Source organism: Hippichthys cyanospilos, chromosome 11 (assembly GCF_059441005.1).
Source record: "Hippichthys cyanospilos isolate Australia breed blue-spotted pipefish chromosome 11, RoL_Hcya_1.0, whole genome shotgun sequence".
Classification (NCBI taxonomy): Eukaryota; Metazoa; Chordata; class Actinopteri; order Syngnathiformes; family Syngnathidae; genus Hippichthys; species Hippichthys cyanospilos.
The window spans coordinates 8098121-8115314 of record NC_142379.1 but is presented as its reverse complement, the minus strand read 5'-3'; the positions used below and the strand labels follow the sequence as shown (position 1 = coordinate 8115314).

Below are 17194 nucleotides of genomic sequence, written 5' to 3'. Positions count from 1 at the left end.
GAGACAATTAAAACCTTTAAAAACTTCTTGCTGTTGACTGAAAGTGACATACGTGTAATCAGGTAACAACAAATCACCGCTCAGCTTGTGGATATCACATGACCAAACCCAGAAAACAGGTGAGCCATGATTGGTTGTTGTTGAGCACATGTGACGTAATTTTCCATTGACAGCGTGTGGCAAAACGTGTTTCAAAATGTATTAATGGACATGATAATTTACCAAATTAATCATCGAGAAACTATTAACTTTACTGCTGAAAATGGCATAGACAGAATATGGACCCTCATAGTAGTAAGCGCATCGCATTTGCTGCTTGCTTCCGAGGGCGGAGCAGCAGGTCTGCGGGCTGCCCACACAGCGCAGCGCAGCTCAGCCTCTGTCTCCGGCTTGGTTCGATTTTACCATCCGCTCGGTGAGTCCGCCAAGTGGGACACTGGTGTCTTCCTTGACACTTACTCACTGGACCATGGCAGCCCGAGACGAGCTCTACAGTAAAGTGCTTCCTCGGAGACTACGGCAGAACCGTTCGGGCTCTGTGAAATGCGGCTCCAACCTGGACGTTCTGCTGTCCATGGGCTTCCCGAGACCGAGGGCGTAAGTGTCCGCTGGGGTGGACTGGAGACTTGCATGCATGTCACAAGATGCACGGGGGGCTGACGTGGACGTGGTCGGTGCGAGGGCTGACTAAACGGCGAAAGTTCCGAGTGCGGGCACTATCACTCGCTTTTGCGCAGCTAGCCGCTTTATATGTTATATACATTATTACTACCAGATATACACTATTACTACCATACGGACAACGGTTAAGAATAGTATTATGACCTTATTCTATGATTACTTCACTGTTCTCTAAAATGTCAGGACGATCGAGTTAGGGAAGGACGCAAATGTAGTCTACAGCCAAACAAAATGAGCAATACAGTATTTAATGTTATTTAGTGTAACGCTAGCATTTGACAGTTTTTTATGCAGTGACAATATAAATAAAAAAATCGTTTTTTTAAAATACTTTATTGTCATGAAAAAGCGCGCTCTGCAGGCTGTCACAACTATTTTGTTTTGTTTTGTTTTTGCCATAGAGGGGACACAAACCGTTATTCCTATTTTTTTTAAGTAAAATTACAAACAAACATGCACGCACACGGACGGGGGATGGTCTGATTCTCTAAAAAAATATAAAACAATTCACTAGCCACAACAATATCCTTTTGAATTACACTTGCTGTCTCAGAGAGGTATTCTTTTGTGTTTATTACTGCAGTTGTAATTTGAATTGAAATCGCATTACACAATTTACTGTACTTTGCACTAAGAGTGCAATGGGAATGGATTTAATTACCACTGAATCTTTAACCCAAGAGTGCCATCTAGAGGAGCAAAAATACCAAGAGTGCTTCATGAGGCTTTATTTACCCATCACTATCATTTAACTACCAACATTTGCTCATCGGTCGGAAAAACTAACCATAAAAATGTTACGGGAGAGGTGCAGATTTAGAAAAAAATTGTATCTTGCTTGGAACCTTACACAAATGTGTATAATCTAAATATAAAAAATCTTTGCGCTCTTTTTTTTTTTTTTTTTTTTGCATTTTTACAATGGGGATGCTTAATGACCTAATGTTCACCTCCAAGGAGATGTTTAAAATTTAAAGCATTATATAGTTGGTTTGCCTTATGGATGTGGTTTCAATTAGGTTTCAAACCTATTTCTGTCAGTACCCAGTGTGTTTATTCCTGGAATTTTATGCCAGAATGGACACAAGATTGTGAGTCAGTGATGTCAAACAATGACTGTGAGTCAAACAACAATGATGACCTTTCGGCAGTCGTCTGACTGTTGTGTCTCGTCTAGTCGTAGTCATCCTATAACTGTTTAAACCTCTGACAGACAGGCCGTTGACTTAACATGATCCTGACTATTCATCCCCATTCCTTAAAATATGCTGGCACAGGTTGATAGAGTTCAAAATTCACCAGAATTTAAATGTATATGATCCAGTTTGGATATTTGGGAAACAGTATGTTGGATCGGTTTTACATAAAATACTACACGAAACTTACAGGCATAATTTTCCAGAAATGTCTGGTTGAATTGCAAATTTGATGATTTTAGTAGCATTTTACATGTTACAGAACAAAACGGCATTACTAATAAATTCATTTATGCAATTACAATCTCATTTTTGCAACTGAATATCATGACCATTCTGAATACCCATCCATATTTTACACAGAACTGCTCTATCTGCTGTTGAATATTTAAAGTCAATTATTTAAACTCTACTCACGTACTTTACCTACACTCTCCTCCAAAACTATTGGAACTGTTAAGCCAATTCTTTCATGACAGCTATAGACCTAAACATTTGAGTGCGACATCTAAAGATGTCATTTAAAATGCTCCTTTGCTCACTATTAGATGGGAAACACAGCTCCCTGGTATCTTCTTTCAGTGCTTTCCCTTTGATGTAGAGATCAGAGAATTGGACAGAATATTGCACAAGGGTAGAGGATCATCCTAAAAAACCTTTACTTGCTAGTTAAATGACCGTAGACTTGACGTTTTACATTTTCTTTCATTTATGCCTTAAATGCATTGCAGTGTATCCCTTTTGCTACGTCGGTAAAAGCTTTGTACCATATAATCCAACTTTGAGTACTGTGGAGTTATTCATGAATTATTTAGTATATTCTGCTGTTAGTGCAGTATCTCAGGCTTATTAAGGGGGCTTACATCTGTGCTCTCTTCGCATTTGTGTTTTACTCTTTCGGGATATTTGAAGATGAACCAATCGGGGCAGTATGATTTAATTTGATGTGTCATGCTTTTTTATTGCAAAATAAGGTGCATACGCTTCCTGAATTTGTTGGAATATGAATGCAGTCTGGATGTAGCGGTGCATTTACTGTACTCAAGCTTGGTGCTCATGTCATGGTTCATCTGATGCTCTGTGCGGAAGCAGGGAATCAGGCAACCTCATCAGATAATGGGGGCACTCAAGTGTCTCACTCTGTGTGTGCATGAAATTCAAGCAGTAGTAATCGTTGGGTTGGCATGACAAATTAACTGCTTTTTTTCTAATCTAGGTGTTTCATTTTTTATGAGAATACTTTTAACATTTGCAAAATTAATTCTCGGATTTCACATTTCAAGCTATGTATGCATGGCGATACAACAGGTATTTTTGGTAGAAAGGTCAGATGGCATAACAGTTTCCTTTGTCAATATGTTACAAGCTTCTGGGACACCTTCTGCTTAAAAAGTAATCTTTTTTATAATCTGGATTTACTTGGGTGTGCAAAAGGTATGCGGTGTCCCCTAGCTATAATGTGGTTCACTTTTTTGCGGCTTTTCTGACTCGCTGATTTTTCTTCGTGCACCCCCCCCCCCCCCACACACACACACACACACTTTTTTTTTTTTTTTAATAAATGTGCGTTGATCGCTAAGGGAGAATCCACTTTTTTCTTCTGATTCCTGATTGACTAAGGGAGTATAGTAATAATTTCTTATGGCCCTTATGTGCCCAAATTCATAGCTTGATCATGCCAATTAAAATTCTTCATTTCTAAACACTATCTTTTTTTTCTTTTTTTTACAGTAAAATGTTAATACTGAAGCAAACAAATGAAGAAAATAGATGATGGTCGTTTATTTTTATTGCTTGAATTTTGGCATTTGGTTTAATTCCTTGAAAATGTACCTTTTTTTTATCAACAAAAGTTTGAATTTTGAGAGTTGAATTCAATGAGAGCAACCTGAGAAAAGGTTAATCAATGACTGAGAAATTCTAAACTGTGTGGGGAGCTTTTTCACACAACCGTGGCAATTGTTCACTTCTGCTTGTAAGTTGCAGTGCTCGTCAGAACATTGATTCTAAAAGTAGGACATTTTGTCTAAAGATAATGGACACTTTTTTTTTATGCTACACAAAATCACCTCGCTGGCTGGATTAAACCTCCTTGCGAGCCAGATCTGACCCATGGTCGATACCTTTGAGACCCCTGGTATCGCATCCATATTAATAAAGAGTGTAAATTCCAGGCACATAAAAAATGGTGTTCATTATCTCCTTATTGATGAAAAAGACTTCTCTGAATGCAAGATGGATTAATATCAGGCTCACAATTTATTGGGGAAAAAAAGAGCCTTTGCTATTTTTGTACACTTTGTAAATGTCATACTCACATGGTGTATCTACTAATATAGCAAATATGGATTTTGCAAGGCTGGTTAATCAGGCAGAATGCATGAACATTAGCAGTGCCTGGCTGGTTTGATTTTGAAATATAGAGTAAATCTGGTTCCAGCTGCATGTTTTCAACCTCAGTAAGCAGCTCCCCGGACAGATGTGTAGCTGCAGTTGCTGTGCCAACTTGTACTTGCATTTCAACTTGACCATTTGCCATATGGGACTGAATTCCATCATGGCTGTTTTTAGTATTTGAAAACATATAGAAATTCACTTCCTTTTTTATCAGGCCAATCTAGACAAAAATCCTAAATGGAAAGATTTCACTTACCCTGCCATTAAAACTAATAGTCACCAACAAGTGCATTAGTCAATCCAGACAAAAAAAAAGCCACATTAAATCAAAAGTACATCAGGAAACATTTTCTGAGTGTTATATATGAGAGGAGATTTTTTTTCATGTTAATGTACTCTATGTTATCTGAGTGTGCACTAAATGTAAGCACAGTGATATTATGAAAATATGCGGTTAAAAAAATCATATGTAGGTACATAAATGGCTTTTGCTTGGTTAGACATGCTGTTTTTGTGAAAACATCTCTTGGAGTCTCATTTGTTCCTATTTTGTATTGGGTGAAACAGACCACTGAGCCTCACTTATGACATCTGTAAGAGCGTAACAGTACTGCGGGTCACAGAAAAACATCTTAATTCCTCTGATGCTCCTTTCTGATCACTTATAGCTGTTTTTTGTTGATATTTCAGGCTCATGGAAAAGCAGAAAATGATGTTCTTCATGAACTCTCTGAGTGAAAGCCATGTAAATAAATGTCCATTTACCATATTTCATAGCCAGACAGCATTGAACGACGTCATGCAGGGGGTGAGGCAGCCACATGGTTAGAGGATCAGCATGCAATACATTTCTCTTTTTGGTTAGAAATATCGGTACAATAAAATTCATTTTTAATAAGTAATTAAATCACCAATGTGCCCCCCCCCAAAAAAAAAAAAAAAAAAAAAAAAAAAAACATGATTTAGGTCCTTTAACAGAATTGCTGTGTCTGGTTGTCCTCATTCCTAAACAAAACTAGTCACTGGTTATTTACAGTTGCACATAATCTGTGAATGTTACTACTTGGAGTTTGTAAATAGGGCATGACAGAGTTGAAAGGATCAGGATTTGATGTAGCATTTAATCTCCTGCCCAATTTGATGTGAACTGAGTGTGTGTGTACACGTGTGTTCATGTGTTTGTGTTCATTCATATATTTACGAGTGACTGTACACTAATTCATGTGGGGCTTGGTAGCATGTTGACTTCTGTCAAGGCCCTTTGCCTTGTGTGTGTGTAAAGTGATGACAGAGCCATCTGCGGCTTTTGGTGTCTTTGCCAATGCAGTGACTGGACTGGCTTCAACAGCTTGCATCCTGCAGCTCCTGCTGCTGCTCCATACATACTCATCTCTCCAAAGGTATTGGAACACAGAGACAGTGACAAAAAGTGTCATAGAGTAACATTTTTCTTACCATTGGTTTTGAGATCTTAAATTGTATTGAAATATGGCACATTTTTAATAGTAAAATAAGGTGGACCCCATGTTACAAGTGTCCCCGACTTACGTTTTTTTTTTTTCACGTTGCGAGGTGGAATACTTCGTTTTTTCGTACCCTCTTTATGGTATTTTCTCGGCTTTGTGACAAAAACAACTGTCATGACCCTAGGGGGTTGGCTGTATTTGTGTTGTTTTGTCTCCATGTGCAGGCATTTTTAGGTCATTGCACTTATTTTCAGTTGCCGTCACATGACTGAGATGCTGGTCTGCTATTGGTTGGCCTCACTCGTTTCAAAATGGCAAAATTGTAAAGCTTTGTTCTATAGCGAGTGGTTACAAAACCGTATTTATAGTGCATTTTACTGCTTGATTCAAACTTGAAAGGGTTAGCCATAGGTCCCAAGATTGCTAGTGATGTTAAAGAGAGAAGTAAGAAGATGATTTATATGGAAACGAAGCTGGAGATAATCAAGAAATATGAAGCTACCCATACTAGGGAATATGAGCAAAACAAATGCCACTCAAAGGTAAATAAATCCTTTCTATAGTTTTTTATTTATGTTTTCTGATTGTATACATACATGTATATTATATATACATAGCACTTACTATACTATTTTGGTACTAATTTTTAATATGCATGTACAATTTTGATGTTTTTTCTCTAAACGTATTAGCTTTTCAACATAGGTTTGGATTGCCCGCCATACGGTGAATTTGTTTTACCGTAAACTTACTGCCCAACCGCGGAACGGATTAATCTGGTCACACGGGGGCCCACTGTATATATGCATTCTTCATTATAATTTATATTTGGCTAAAAGGGTCACTCAGCTCTGCATATTTTGTTTTTTATAACATTACCTAACAATATTTAAAATTTTATACTGTATATACCTGTGAATGAAATAGGAAGCTTGACATAAAAATGTACTATTCACTTTATTCAGTTTATTATATCCCACTTTTCTTTTTGTGTGTGATGTCAGTCAAGGAAAGCACGGGTTGATAGAGAAAGTGGACATGAGCTACAGTTAAGACAAAAAAAAAAGATATAGTGAAGAACTGTAAACCACTTAACACTTCCTATTTCTGTCACAGGTATAGAAGAAATTGTAAAAATGGTTAAATATTGTTGTAAAACAAGATATGCACAATGTATGCAAATTTTGCGGCAGCCAGCTGTGTCTTGCTGTTGAAACCTGAAATGTATTTTTCATTTGATTGAGATGTACTTTTCTCTGCATTTGAACGGGTTTAATTATTGATCGTCACATCAGGAAACTGTGATCGGCGTGTTGCATTGCCAAAAAACCAAGGGCCGAGAGTCACTCTGCAGTGGCAGCTCTTGTCACTGTTGATCTTGTCCCAGTTATGCTCCAATGTTTTAGTGTCTCTTGTAATGGAAAAGCAACTGAGGCCTGAGCAGGGCAGGCCCTGGCTGTTCCAGAACCTGTATTGAAAAAGCAAGGCTGGTCTTTTACTTTTTACCAGCACACACAACCCTTCAGTGGTGTTCTCACATAACGTTACGTTTACACTTTACATGCAGATGTCTCAAAAGATTTATGAACGTAACACCAGATTGTATTTAAACTTTTGCGCCATATTTTCTCTGACCTTATGTAACATAAAATGTTTACCTCTGCATTAGTGTCTGCAGCAATCACACAAGTTATGACACACTGACGCAGTGAACATTTTTTTTCCAGCAGCGGGTGAGCTGTTAGGGAAGTGACGTGGCTTCCTCTGATGGACACTTGGTCAAGAAGGCCAATGAGACATAGAAGACACATACAAGCAAAAACCTTCTTTCTTATGATGTGCTTCATTCCTTGAACAAACACATATTTTTGTAATCCCTCTTGTCAGTCAGTGATTAGTAAAGGAAGCTGCAATGTGCATCTCCATAAATGAAGTCGACCTGTTTAGATTCAACACACTCAAGTTTCTTAAATAAAAAATAAAAACTATACTGATTGGAAATGCTTTTTAACACAAAATACTGGAACAAAAACATATTGCTGAAATAAAACAAAAATTTTTGACAACACATTTCACTGCAGGTTCCCATCTGTGTAAGGGTGTGTTCACAATTACCTATTTTTAACATCTTAACCAGTTTTTAAAAGGTCAAATGACTCCATTCATGGCATTGAAAAGTATTGTTGATCACACACAGACTAAGTTTTAATAAACAGGTCTAACGATTATTATTGTTGTCCTCCTAGCCATGGCAAACTAATTAATAATAAATTTAGTTACGCTGTAAGCAGAAAGTGTGGGAAAAAAAATAATACAACCATAATAATAATAGTAATAATTCTAATAAAGTTTGCTGTCAGTTAAAAATGCCATTCTCTTCTACGTCACTTCCAGCACAGAAAATTCTCATCTGGAGTGAGTTTAAATTTTTGCTAATTAGTGTGACGTTGTTTTGATATTAGCCATTTTGCACGTGCATATGTGTTTGTTTGGTTTTAAACAGGAAATGTGAGGATAAATGTGGTCTGTGGGATTTCCCACAGCGCATTTAACAGTTCAGCTGCAGGAGCATTTCCGCAAGTGGGTCGTGTGTGTACATGTGTATGCTCGTGTGAGTTTCTGGGTGGGCCTTTTTTTCTGTTCAGAATTTAAAATTTACAAAGAGTTTAGTTACTGCAGCGATTATTTGCCACCATGTGTTTTTGCTTGCCCTATAATTATTAGACTCTATCTGACCCTTAATGAAAAAAAAAAGGGGGAAATGTATGTCAGGGTTTCCTAAATATTTTCAGCTTGTTCGCATTTGAGAAATTTTGTCCCTTAATTGGACCCAAATTTAGGAAAATATGTATTCGAACATACTATAGGCACTATATTTCAAGCAGTGCGTCTCAATTATATTTTGCAGAGCCCCCCCCCCCCCAAAGAGAAAAGCTGTACGACCCCCCGCCTTTTGTTTTAATAATAACAAAAGTGAAAAAGCAATGTAAATCCACTTTCAACAACTGTTTTTTTTTTTTTTTTTTTTTTACTTTTTAATGCATTTATACGGGTTACAGGTTAGTCTAAAATGAAAAAATTGAGACTTATTTGCACCCCCCACTCAACGCTCAAACAATAAATATTATCTATGAAAGTTGTTTAAGTATACCTAAAACTGTATCCTTTTTAACATTACAAAAGAAAAATGCAACATTAATTAATTTTCAATAAATGTTTACTATTTTTTACAGCCTTTATGGTTACAGGTTACAGGTTAGTCTGAAACAGAAAAAATGCATCAACGTACCTAAAATAAAACTTTTTTTTTTTTAATAGCCTGGGGTCACCCTCACCCCCTCTGGCGTCACGCCTCTCTATTTGAGAACTGATACAAAGTTAGCAAAGTTGAACTGCTCGTCAAATCTGAATATTGAACAGTTGGATACAAAATGATATTAACAGTAGTTGGTCCGTCTTGACGTTAAATCAAACCGTCAATCGTCAATCCGTTGGTCTGTCAGCCAAATCTGCATTTTCGTCATCACTTAGTTTAATGACAAACAGATGATTTTAAAGTATTGTCCTCTTTTGTATGTTACAGCTTAAAAGCTCTGGCCTCAACTGGAGGTCGAAGTGTTCAAGCAGCTTGCGACTGGTGAGTGTAAACCATACTTAAGTGTGCAGTATGTGTGGGATAAAATACACATAAATAACATTATGAGTCAGTAAGACGGTAATGTGTTACACTGCCCTCTCTTGGGCACAAACCGCAAGAGCTTTCATCTGAAATGAGTACTTACTAGCAGTAATAAGTATATAGAACAGTAAATATTTTTGTAGGCAGTCATTTGCGTGCAGGTTGTGTGCTCACCGCTTCCTGGTTTATAAACAGAAATTATAAGCAAAACACCATATAATTATCATGGTACTCATTTGTGCCGACCTCTCACAAGGATGAATTTTGTGGCCCTTTATAGATGTCCAACTAATGCAGATGATTGAATTTTGTCCTTGAGGCTTAGGTTATACTGATTGGTTTATTTATCACTGCTATCTCAGGCTGTTCTCCCATGTGGACGACCCATTCCTGGATGACCCTTTGCCCAGGGAGTTTGTCCTCTACCTGCGACCCAGCGGACCTCTCCAGAACCAGCTCTGCCATTTTTGGCAGCAGAGTCGGGTCAAATGTGGCAAAAATAAAGCCCACAACATTTTTCCTCACATCACGCTGTGCCAGTTCTTCATGGTGAGTTAGGCCAGTGGTTCTCAACCTTTTTTCACTGATGCATTTTTTTTCCGGCCAAGCACCAACACATTACATCGGTTCCGTTATATTCCAATTAATTTGCTCTTAATTTGAAAAGGAAGTGTGTTCCTGTCACAAATGTATAACATTTTTATGGAGTCAAAAGTGGAAATGAAATCTGTTTGAAGTTGGATTGAAAACAACATTTAAAGCATGAAATCTGATTTGCTGGTACCTGCAGGAGCCCTGTTAAAATCGGAAATGCTTCACATACCCCCAGGCGATATGTGTCCAGTATAACTTCTAAATGATTAGGTATCAATCTCCGTATTTCTTTATGTTTGCTTTTTCTTTAGTGCGCGGACCACAAGGTGGAGGCTTTATGTGAGGCCCTCCAGGCTACCGTACAGCAGTGGCGGGGTCGATTTCCCACTCCATTGCCCCTCGAATTGTACACATCCTCCAACTTCATTGGTCTTTTCGTAGAGGAGCACGTGGCTGACGTGCTCAAGCAGTTCGCGGCCGATTTTGGCACGGAGGCAGCCAGAAAAGCCGGTAGGACTCCAAAGCATAACGTGGATGCTACAGTATATTATCTTGTCATCAATGTGGTCATCATGTGATGGACCATAAACAATTTTCTTTTTCAGCTGTGACAATGACTAATCGGAGGTCCAGTTGGCTTATTAAAGCAGGCAGTCAGTACGTCACGATAATTTTCTAAAACCGCCGTCAAACATGACACTAATGACTATGAATTATTCAGGCAGCTTATTGGCAAATTAGATTTGAGTGTGTGATGTGGGCTACTTCTAGTCCATTCATATGCTTCATGGTTAGCAGACAGATTCTGCCATGACGACATGATCGTATTACTTTTTCAAACATCTTTTTGTCCAGAGTACATTTTGAATTTTTCTTACAAGCCTCATATAAAGTTATTTAGAATTTCATGTATTTAGACTTCCAATATATTTACGCCCCTTACGCACACTTTAAATGAGTGTGCACTTGCTTTTACGTTTGGCCTTTGTTCACCTCTTGCCTTAATTATTTTCTGTAGGATATCCACATCCCTCAAATGTCCTACTTTCTGATTTTATGGATTTTAGTACATACATTGATATGCTCACTATGACAATTGAATGAAGACCATTGCACAATACTGTACAGTAATAATGAAATGACACATTTTTTAATCCTCTAGATTATGCTCTTGGTGTAAAGATAAAGACTAGGGCAATTGAAATGCATTAAAAAATATCAAAAATGTTTCACGAGGCTTCATTTGGCCATCACTGCTGCACATATTTGATTACAGTCTTCGATTGATCATAGATCTCCTGTTTTATTCAGATGTCCATGTAGAGCCTCATAAGAAACAGCTCCATGTAACACTGGCCTACAATTTCCCCTCCGACCACCTGGCCTCACTGGAAAAACTGGCCAAGGGCATCGAGGTGAAGCTCGGATGTGATTGGCTGGCAGTTCTTTTTTCCCGGGACATTCGTTTTGCAAACCATGAGGTATTATTTCAGTTATATTGATCAACTGTCATTGCTGTTCTACAAATATTAACTAAGATCAGAACAACTGTTCTTCAATTTTCATAAGTTTATTGTGGACGCATCATTTTCTTCACCAGTGGATTAATTCCAATGACATAGCAGTATTTTTATGTCATATGGATCCGCTGTATATTGTCTCATTTGCAGACCCTACGGGTGATGTACCCCTACATGCCACAGAATGAAGATGAGCTGGAGTTGGTTGTGGGAGATTTTATCTTCATGTCTCCAATGGACCAGAGCAATGCCACGGAGGGTTGGATTTACGGGACCTCCCTCGCCAGCGGACTATCAGGCCTGCTGCCCGAAAACTATGTAGGCTTGGCCGACGAGTCTGACACCTGGGTCATCCATGGGTGAGCGGCGCACACAAATTTCATTTCAATTGGATAGAATGTTGTCAAAATATTTCACCGATTTTGCCATCTGCTGTTGCCTGAAAATGACATCACAGTTGCTCAGGTAGTGAGCGGTAATGGCTCCCCTGTTTTCGATGTTTGGTCATGTAATGATTGTGAACTGAGCTGCAATTGGTCATTATTTAAGCCTGCAGCAACTGTGACAAAATAGCCGTCCCCTGAGATGGATAAAAGGGGTGGATTTTGATGTTTTAATGAATATTCCTCAAGTGAAATATTCATTAATTGTATTAAGTGTATTTTTGGGTTGACATCTATTTACACAGATCCTGCTTGGATGATTTGTGATATTTTTTAGGGGTCTCGTGTGTTTGTTATTTTCAAGCCACAGCATGGAAATTAATTGGTTAATTTAATTCACGTAATTAAGATAAATATGTAAAGACAATCATGGTGTTGAACTTTGTAACATGCAGTGTTTTCTTCATCACAGCTCCCATTCATTCTTCAGCTGTGGGCCCTCTGAAAAGGCCAGTAGGGAGAGGGCAAAGTTTGATGGAACGATGGACAGCAGACATCCGGATGCAAGTCCTGGAGACACGCCACCCGTTAGTCTTATTTGTCATCCTGTGCAGGTTAGTCTGTTTTAATGAGAGGCATGATGGGCGTGACTCACCCTTTGATGAATGTCTTAAATGAAATAAAATCTAATTCAACTCAGACTCCTTTACTCTCATCTAGCATTTATCTGAGACACAGTGAAGAATGTCATAATGATGTGTGGAGTAAAATAGAAAAGCTCAAGTACATGTCAAGGAAAATATCTGGTGTGGCATTTATAAAGGGAATAAGAGGAGCTGCTTCGATTGACTATGAAACAAATATGCAGTGTTCACACCCACAACAGCGTAAAAACATTCGTTTCTAACTGTGCCAGCCATGTGTGTCCGTGAAAAGACCGAAACTAGTCAAGCAGATTTTCACCGCACCATGTGCCAGACATGCACTGAGCATGTAGAGCCCTAATCCCCTAGCTGATTGCAGTCAGCAACCTTTCCAACTTTGCTATTAATTGGTTTCTTTCTGACAGCAGGTCCTGCGCATTAGTGGTAATCACACTCGGCAGCCCAAGCGGTCATTTTTTGTTTGTCGACACGGTGAGCGAATGGATGTGGTGTTTGGGAAGCACTGGCTGTCACTTTGCTCAGACAGCAAAGGTGAGCACTATTCCCATATACAAACACTTGTGATGTAAGAATTTTTTATATAAATCATTGCTTGGAATGTTGTTTTTTTTTAAATATACATTTTTTTTGCAGGTAGATATGTCCGATCAAATCTGAATATGCCACTCTCTTTGCCGCTGTGGGGAGGACAAAGGGATTACGACATGGACGCACCAGTCACTGTGTTTGGATCCACTCAAGCACAATTAGTGGGTATGTCATATATATATATATATGTATATGAAAATGTGTTACTGTATGTTGATGTTGTTGCATGAAATAACTTTTCCAGGTGAGGCCCTTTCAGAAAGTAACACTGTGATGGATTTTGTGTACTGCTCGCCTGCACTGCGGTGCGTTCAAACTGCGCAGAGCATCCTGAAAGGTAAAGAAGAGTGTTTCCTAGAAGTCTGGTGGATTTGAGATCCTCATTGCATTGAGATGCCTTTTTTTTAGGACTAGGTATGCAGCAGGACGGTAAACTGAAAATCCGTGTGGAACCTGGTCTTTTTGAGTGGACCAAGTGGCTTTCTGGAAGTTCCCTGCCTGCTTGGATTCCTCCTGTTGACCTGGCTGCAAACCATTTCAGTGTGGACACCACATACAGGTGATGAGAAAAATGTTACTTCACTTAAACACGTTCCGAAAAAAAAAAAATCTTGGTCCTTAAATATTCAGGGATTATAATGTTAGTCAAATTGATCACATTGCTGAGTGATGTTAAGAAAACAGTGTGATCTGGAGAGACGTTCCCATGTAAACTGCGGATAAAGTTTAGAAGACTGTTATTCAAAATTGTAAGGCATACATGCTTTCTTGTATGTGGAATATTGATTGCATGAGACTGGACATGATCCACAATTGCTTTTTGTTTTATTTAGGAATAGAAACCTTTTACAGGTTTATAAAATTCCCTAAAAACATTAAAATAATGAAATAATAACAAAGCACCCTTGAGTTTCATTCTTTCTCTTGGTAGAGATTAAGACTCCACAATATCGTAATAAAAACTGTCCTTGAGTTGTGTTATTCATTGGCATGTTCAAGTTAGTGATAAATCTGGTTGAAAAACAATTGACTTCAGAAATACAAATGGAGAATGTTTGAAAACAAATTTAAAAATAAATATACATATTTGAAAAATTTTGAAATAGAAAAAATAGCTTGTATATTACATTTGGAAAAAAAGTTTAGCGGTTGGAGCACATCATGGCTGATGACACTTTTAGTTTTTGTCCTGCAATTTGTTGACAAACCATTTCATTGCAATACACAAGAGAAAAACAAAGAAAAAAGTAAAACAGTATAGACGTTTTTCGGAAAACTCGACGTATGGGGCCTTGTTTTGAAAAAAAAAAATATTTAAATAGGCTTGCAAGAAGATCTTTAATCAATCAACCAATAATATTTAAATGAGCAAGTACTATTTCTGTACAGACCGCTGATCCCCATCAGCAAGCTTACAGTGTCCGAATCGTATGAAAGCTACATGAGTCGAAGCCACCAAGTGACCAAAGACATCCTGTCAGACTGCAAAAACACTGGTAAGAATTTGCCAGCGGAGGATTAATGTTTACCTTGCGCGAACCAAAAAAAAAAAAGAAAGAAAGAAAAAGAGGCAAAGTATGCACACCTGACACATAGATGCTAAAGACATTGTAGTGATGAATGCACTGGGTGTAAGTTATTTAACTCCGATTTTTGAATGGCTTGAAGTGTAGCTGCACAGTGCAAATCTATGCTTATTCTGTTTTTTTATGATGTACATGTATCGTGCGTTGTATTGTGTCAAGCATTTGTTCACTGTTGCATCCTGTTTCCGCTCTCCTTAGGAAACAATGTGCTGATTGTGGCCCACGCCTCTTCCCTTGAGGCCTGCACACGCCAGCTGCAGGGTTTCGTCCCACGGAGCGCCAAAGACTTCATCCAAGTCGTTCGAAAGGTTGCTGGATTGATTTTTGTTTTCTTCCTGTACTTTAGTCCCAGAAGACTTTTCTTCTTAGCACCTCTTTTATTCGGCCTCATTTCATCCGCGGTGATCATTTTGGACCCCGTCGGATACCAAGAAACATTGAGGCGCTGCACTGTCAAAAATAAAAATTAATAGATTTCGATTTAGGTGAAGTTATGTAGATTTGATTGAAGTATGTGAAACACGGTATCACTTTTTGATCAGGTAAGAGTACTTTGTAGTCCTCAATATATATATATATATATATATATATATATATATATATATATATATATATATATATATATATATATATAATTTTATTTTATTGCAATTTTTTGGGGGGAGGGTTTGATGCACTAGTTGTTTTTTGGTTTTTTTTTCAGTTTTATACATGTGTAGGTTTTGGAAATCCTAATGTAAGGCTAAGTGAAACCTAAACAGAAACAATTAGGTTTTCCCATTTTCTGTGTTATTTTTTTAGATCCCTTACCTGGGCTTCTGCTCTTGTGAGGAGCTGGGCAACTCGGGGCAATGGCAGATGGTCGACCCCCCCGTCCTGCCGCTCACACATGGACCAAACCACAGCTTTGACTGGAGGGAGACACTTTTACATGAATAGCATCCGTTGGATTATCAATCCCACCAAAAGCACCCAGCAGAATACAGCAGAAGTTCCAAATACTGGCGCTCTTGACACGAGTGATTTCACTTTCACAAATGGCTCAAGGGAAATGTTTATCTGGACTCTAATGGGGGGAAAATGTCAATGAAGTCCGGTTGGATCAAACTTAATTTATCTATGTTCATTATAAATCTCAGGTTCAGTGGAAGATCCAAAGTTCAATATTCTGATACGACGGTTGACTTCCAAGTTTTTTACATTTATTATCCTTTTATGCAATCGATGTAAATATATTTAGTCTAACTTATTGATATGTTATTGTTTTTTAGTGAGCAGCCAGAGGCTTTGCCATGGTTCAGTCAGCATTCATTCCCAGTTTTCTGGTCATCAATACAGTCTTCCTTTTGGACAATTCTATGGTGGCATAGAAAAAAAAAAAGCCAAGGAAAGAGCATAACTTTTTCAATTTTTTTTGTGAGCAAAAACTGTATTTATGACAGGTATGAAAGCAACCCAAGAAAAGCCTATACTTTTATTTAAAATGGATGTTTTTTTGTTTTTGTTTTTGTTTTTTTAGTGGGGAATAAACTGAAGAGTGCATGAGCTCTGTATATTGGGAAAAAGTGCATGTTATGCTCAGGTCATTTGTATTTTTTCACAATATACACACTTTACTTTTATATGTACTTGTACACTAAATGGACATTGCACACACATATTTGCTTTTTCATTATTCATCACCACTCAACAATTTTTTGCAGCAATTTTGTAATCCTTAGGAACATCTTTATCATCAATATTTTCATCAAAGCAGGAACAAAAATGTACACTTGGCTTGAATAGTTTTTTTTTTTACATTAGTTTCTTCAAATACCTAATTTGCTGATTCCACTGTTGTTAAAAGGCAAGTCCAACATCACTGTATTAACACATTTGCAATTATACAACCTTTATGCTTTTTTACATTTTTTTGTGCTGGACCGTGGGCAATTTCTACCGACCAAATATTTCACTCATCATGAAGGGTCTGTAAGCTGTACTTAGTCTGGTCTCTCACCTACGACCTGTTTGCAATGGGTGACCCTGCCAGGGCCATAGTGCCTCAGACAACTTAGCTCGTAGGGTCATTGGCACACGCAAATCCCTCCACCACAGTAAGATGAAGGCTCAGGGGGGCGGAGCCAAGAATCATGAGCACTAAATATACAGTATCCATTTAATTTATTATGTGAATTTACCAGTCATGTTGTATGTACATTTGTAATTGAAAATGTAAGTTTTAAAGTCTAATTTTTGTAACGATGTCATGGAACTTTTTTTTTGCCACAATGTATGTACGGTCACAATGTTTTAATATTTTTCTCTTTGTTTTCAGTGCTTAACTGTGCTGATATTTATTCAAAATTACAACTTCTGTTATTAGTTTATTCTGGAATAAAAAACAAAGCATGGCGTCATGTTCCAGATTAGTTCCTCTTCTTTGTGTCCTTGAGAGTA

General features: G+C 37.9%; 1 protein-coding gene across 3 annotated transcripts; it reads left to right on the top strand.

The window, feature by feature from the left end:
- The first annotated feature begins 232 nt into the window (after positions 1-232).
- Positions 233-17163, top strand: LOC148415712 (ubiquitin-associated and SH3 domain-containing protein B-like). Of its 3 annotated transcripts, none has more exons than XM_088427860.1 (14): positions 236-597; positions 9324-9377; positions 9782-9968; positions 10325-10523; positions 11325-11494; positions 11684-11892; positions 12389-12530; positions 12989-13112; positions 13215-13334; positions 13414-13506; positions 13578-13728; positions 14559-14665; positions 14954-15063; positions 15557-17163. In XM_088427860.1, exons 1-14 carry the CDS (start codon positions 470-472, stop codon positions 15692-15694), a joined length of 1932 nt encoding a protein of 643 aa, XP_088283986.1. In that variant the 5' UTR covers positions 236-469; the 3' UTR covers positions 15695-17163. The 3 variants fall into 3 exon arrangements, 2 of the variants coding, with proteins under 2 accessions (XP_088283986.1, XP_088283985.1); XM_088427859.1 differs by having other exon boundaries at positions 238-597; positions 12986-13112; XR_015867236.1 differs by lacking the exon at positions 14559-14665 and having other exon boundaries at positions 233-597; positions 12986-13112; positions 15557-15703.
- Positions 17164-17194: the final 31 nt, after the last annotated feature.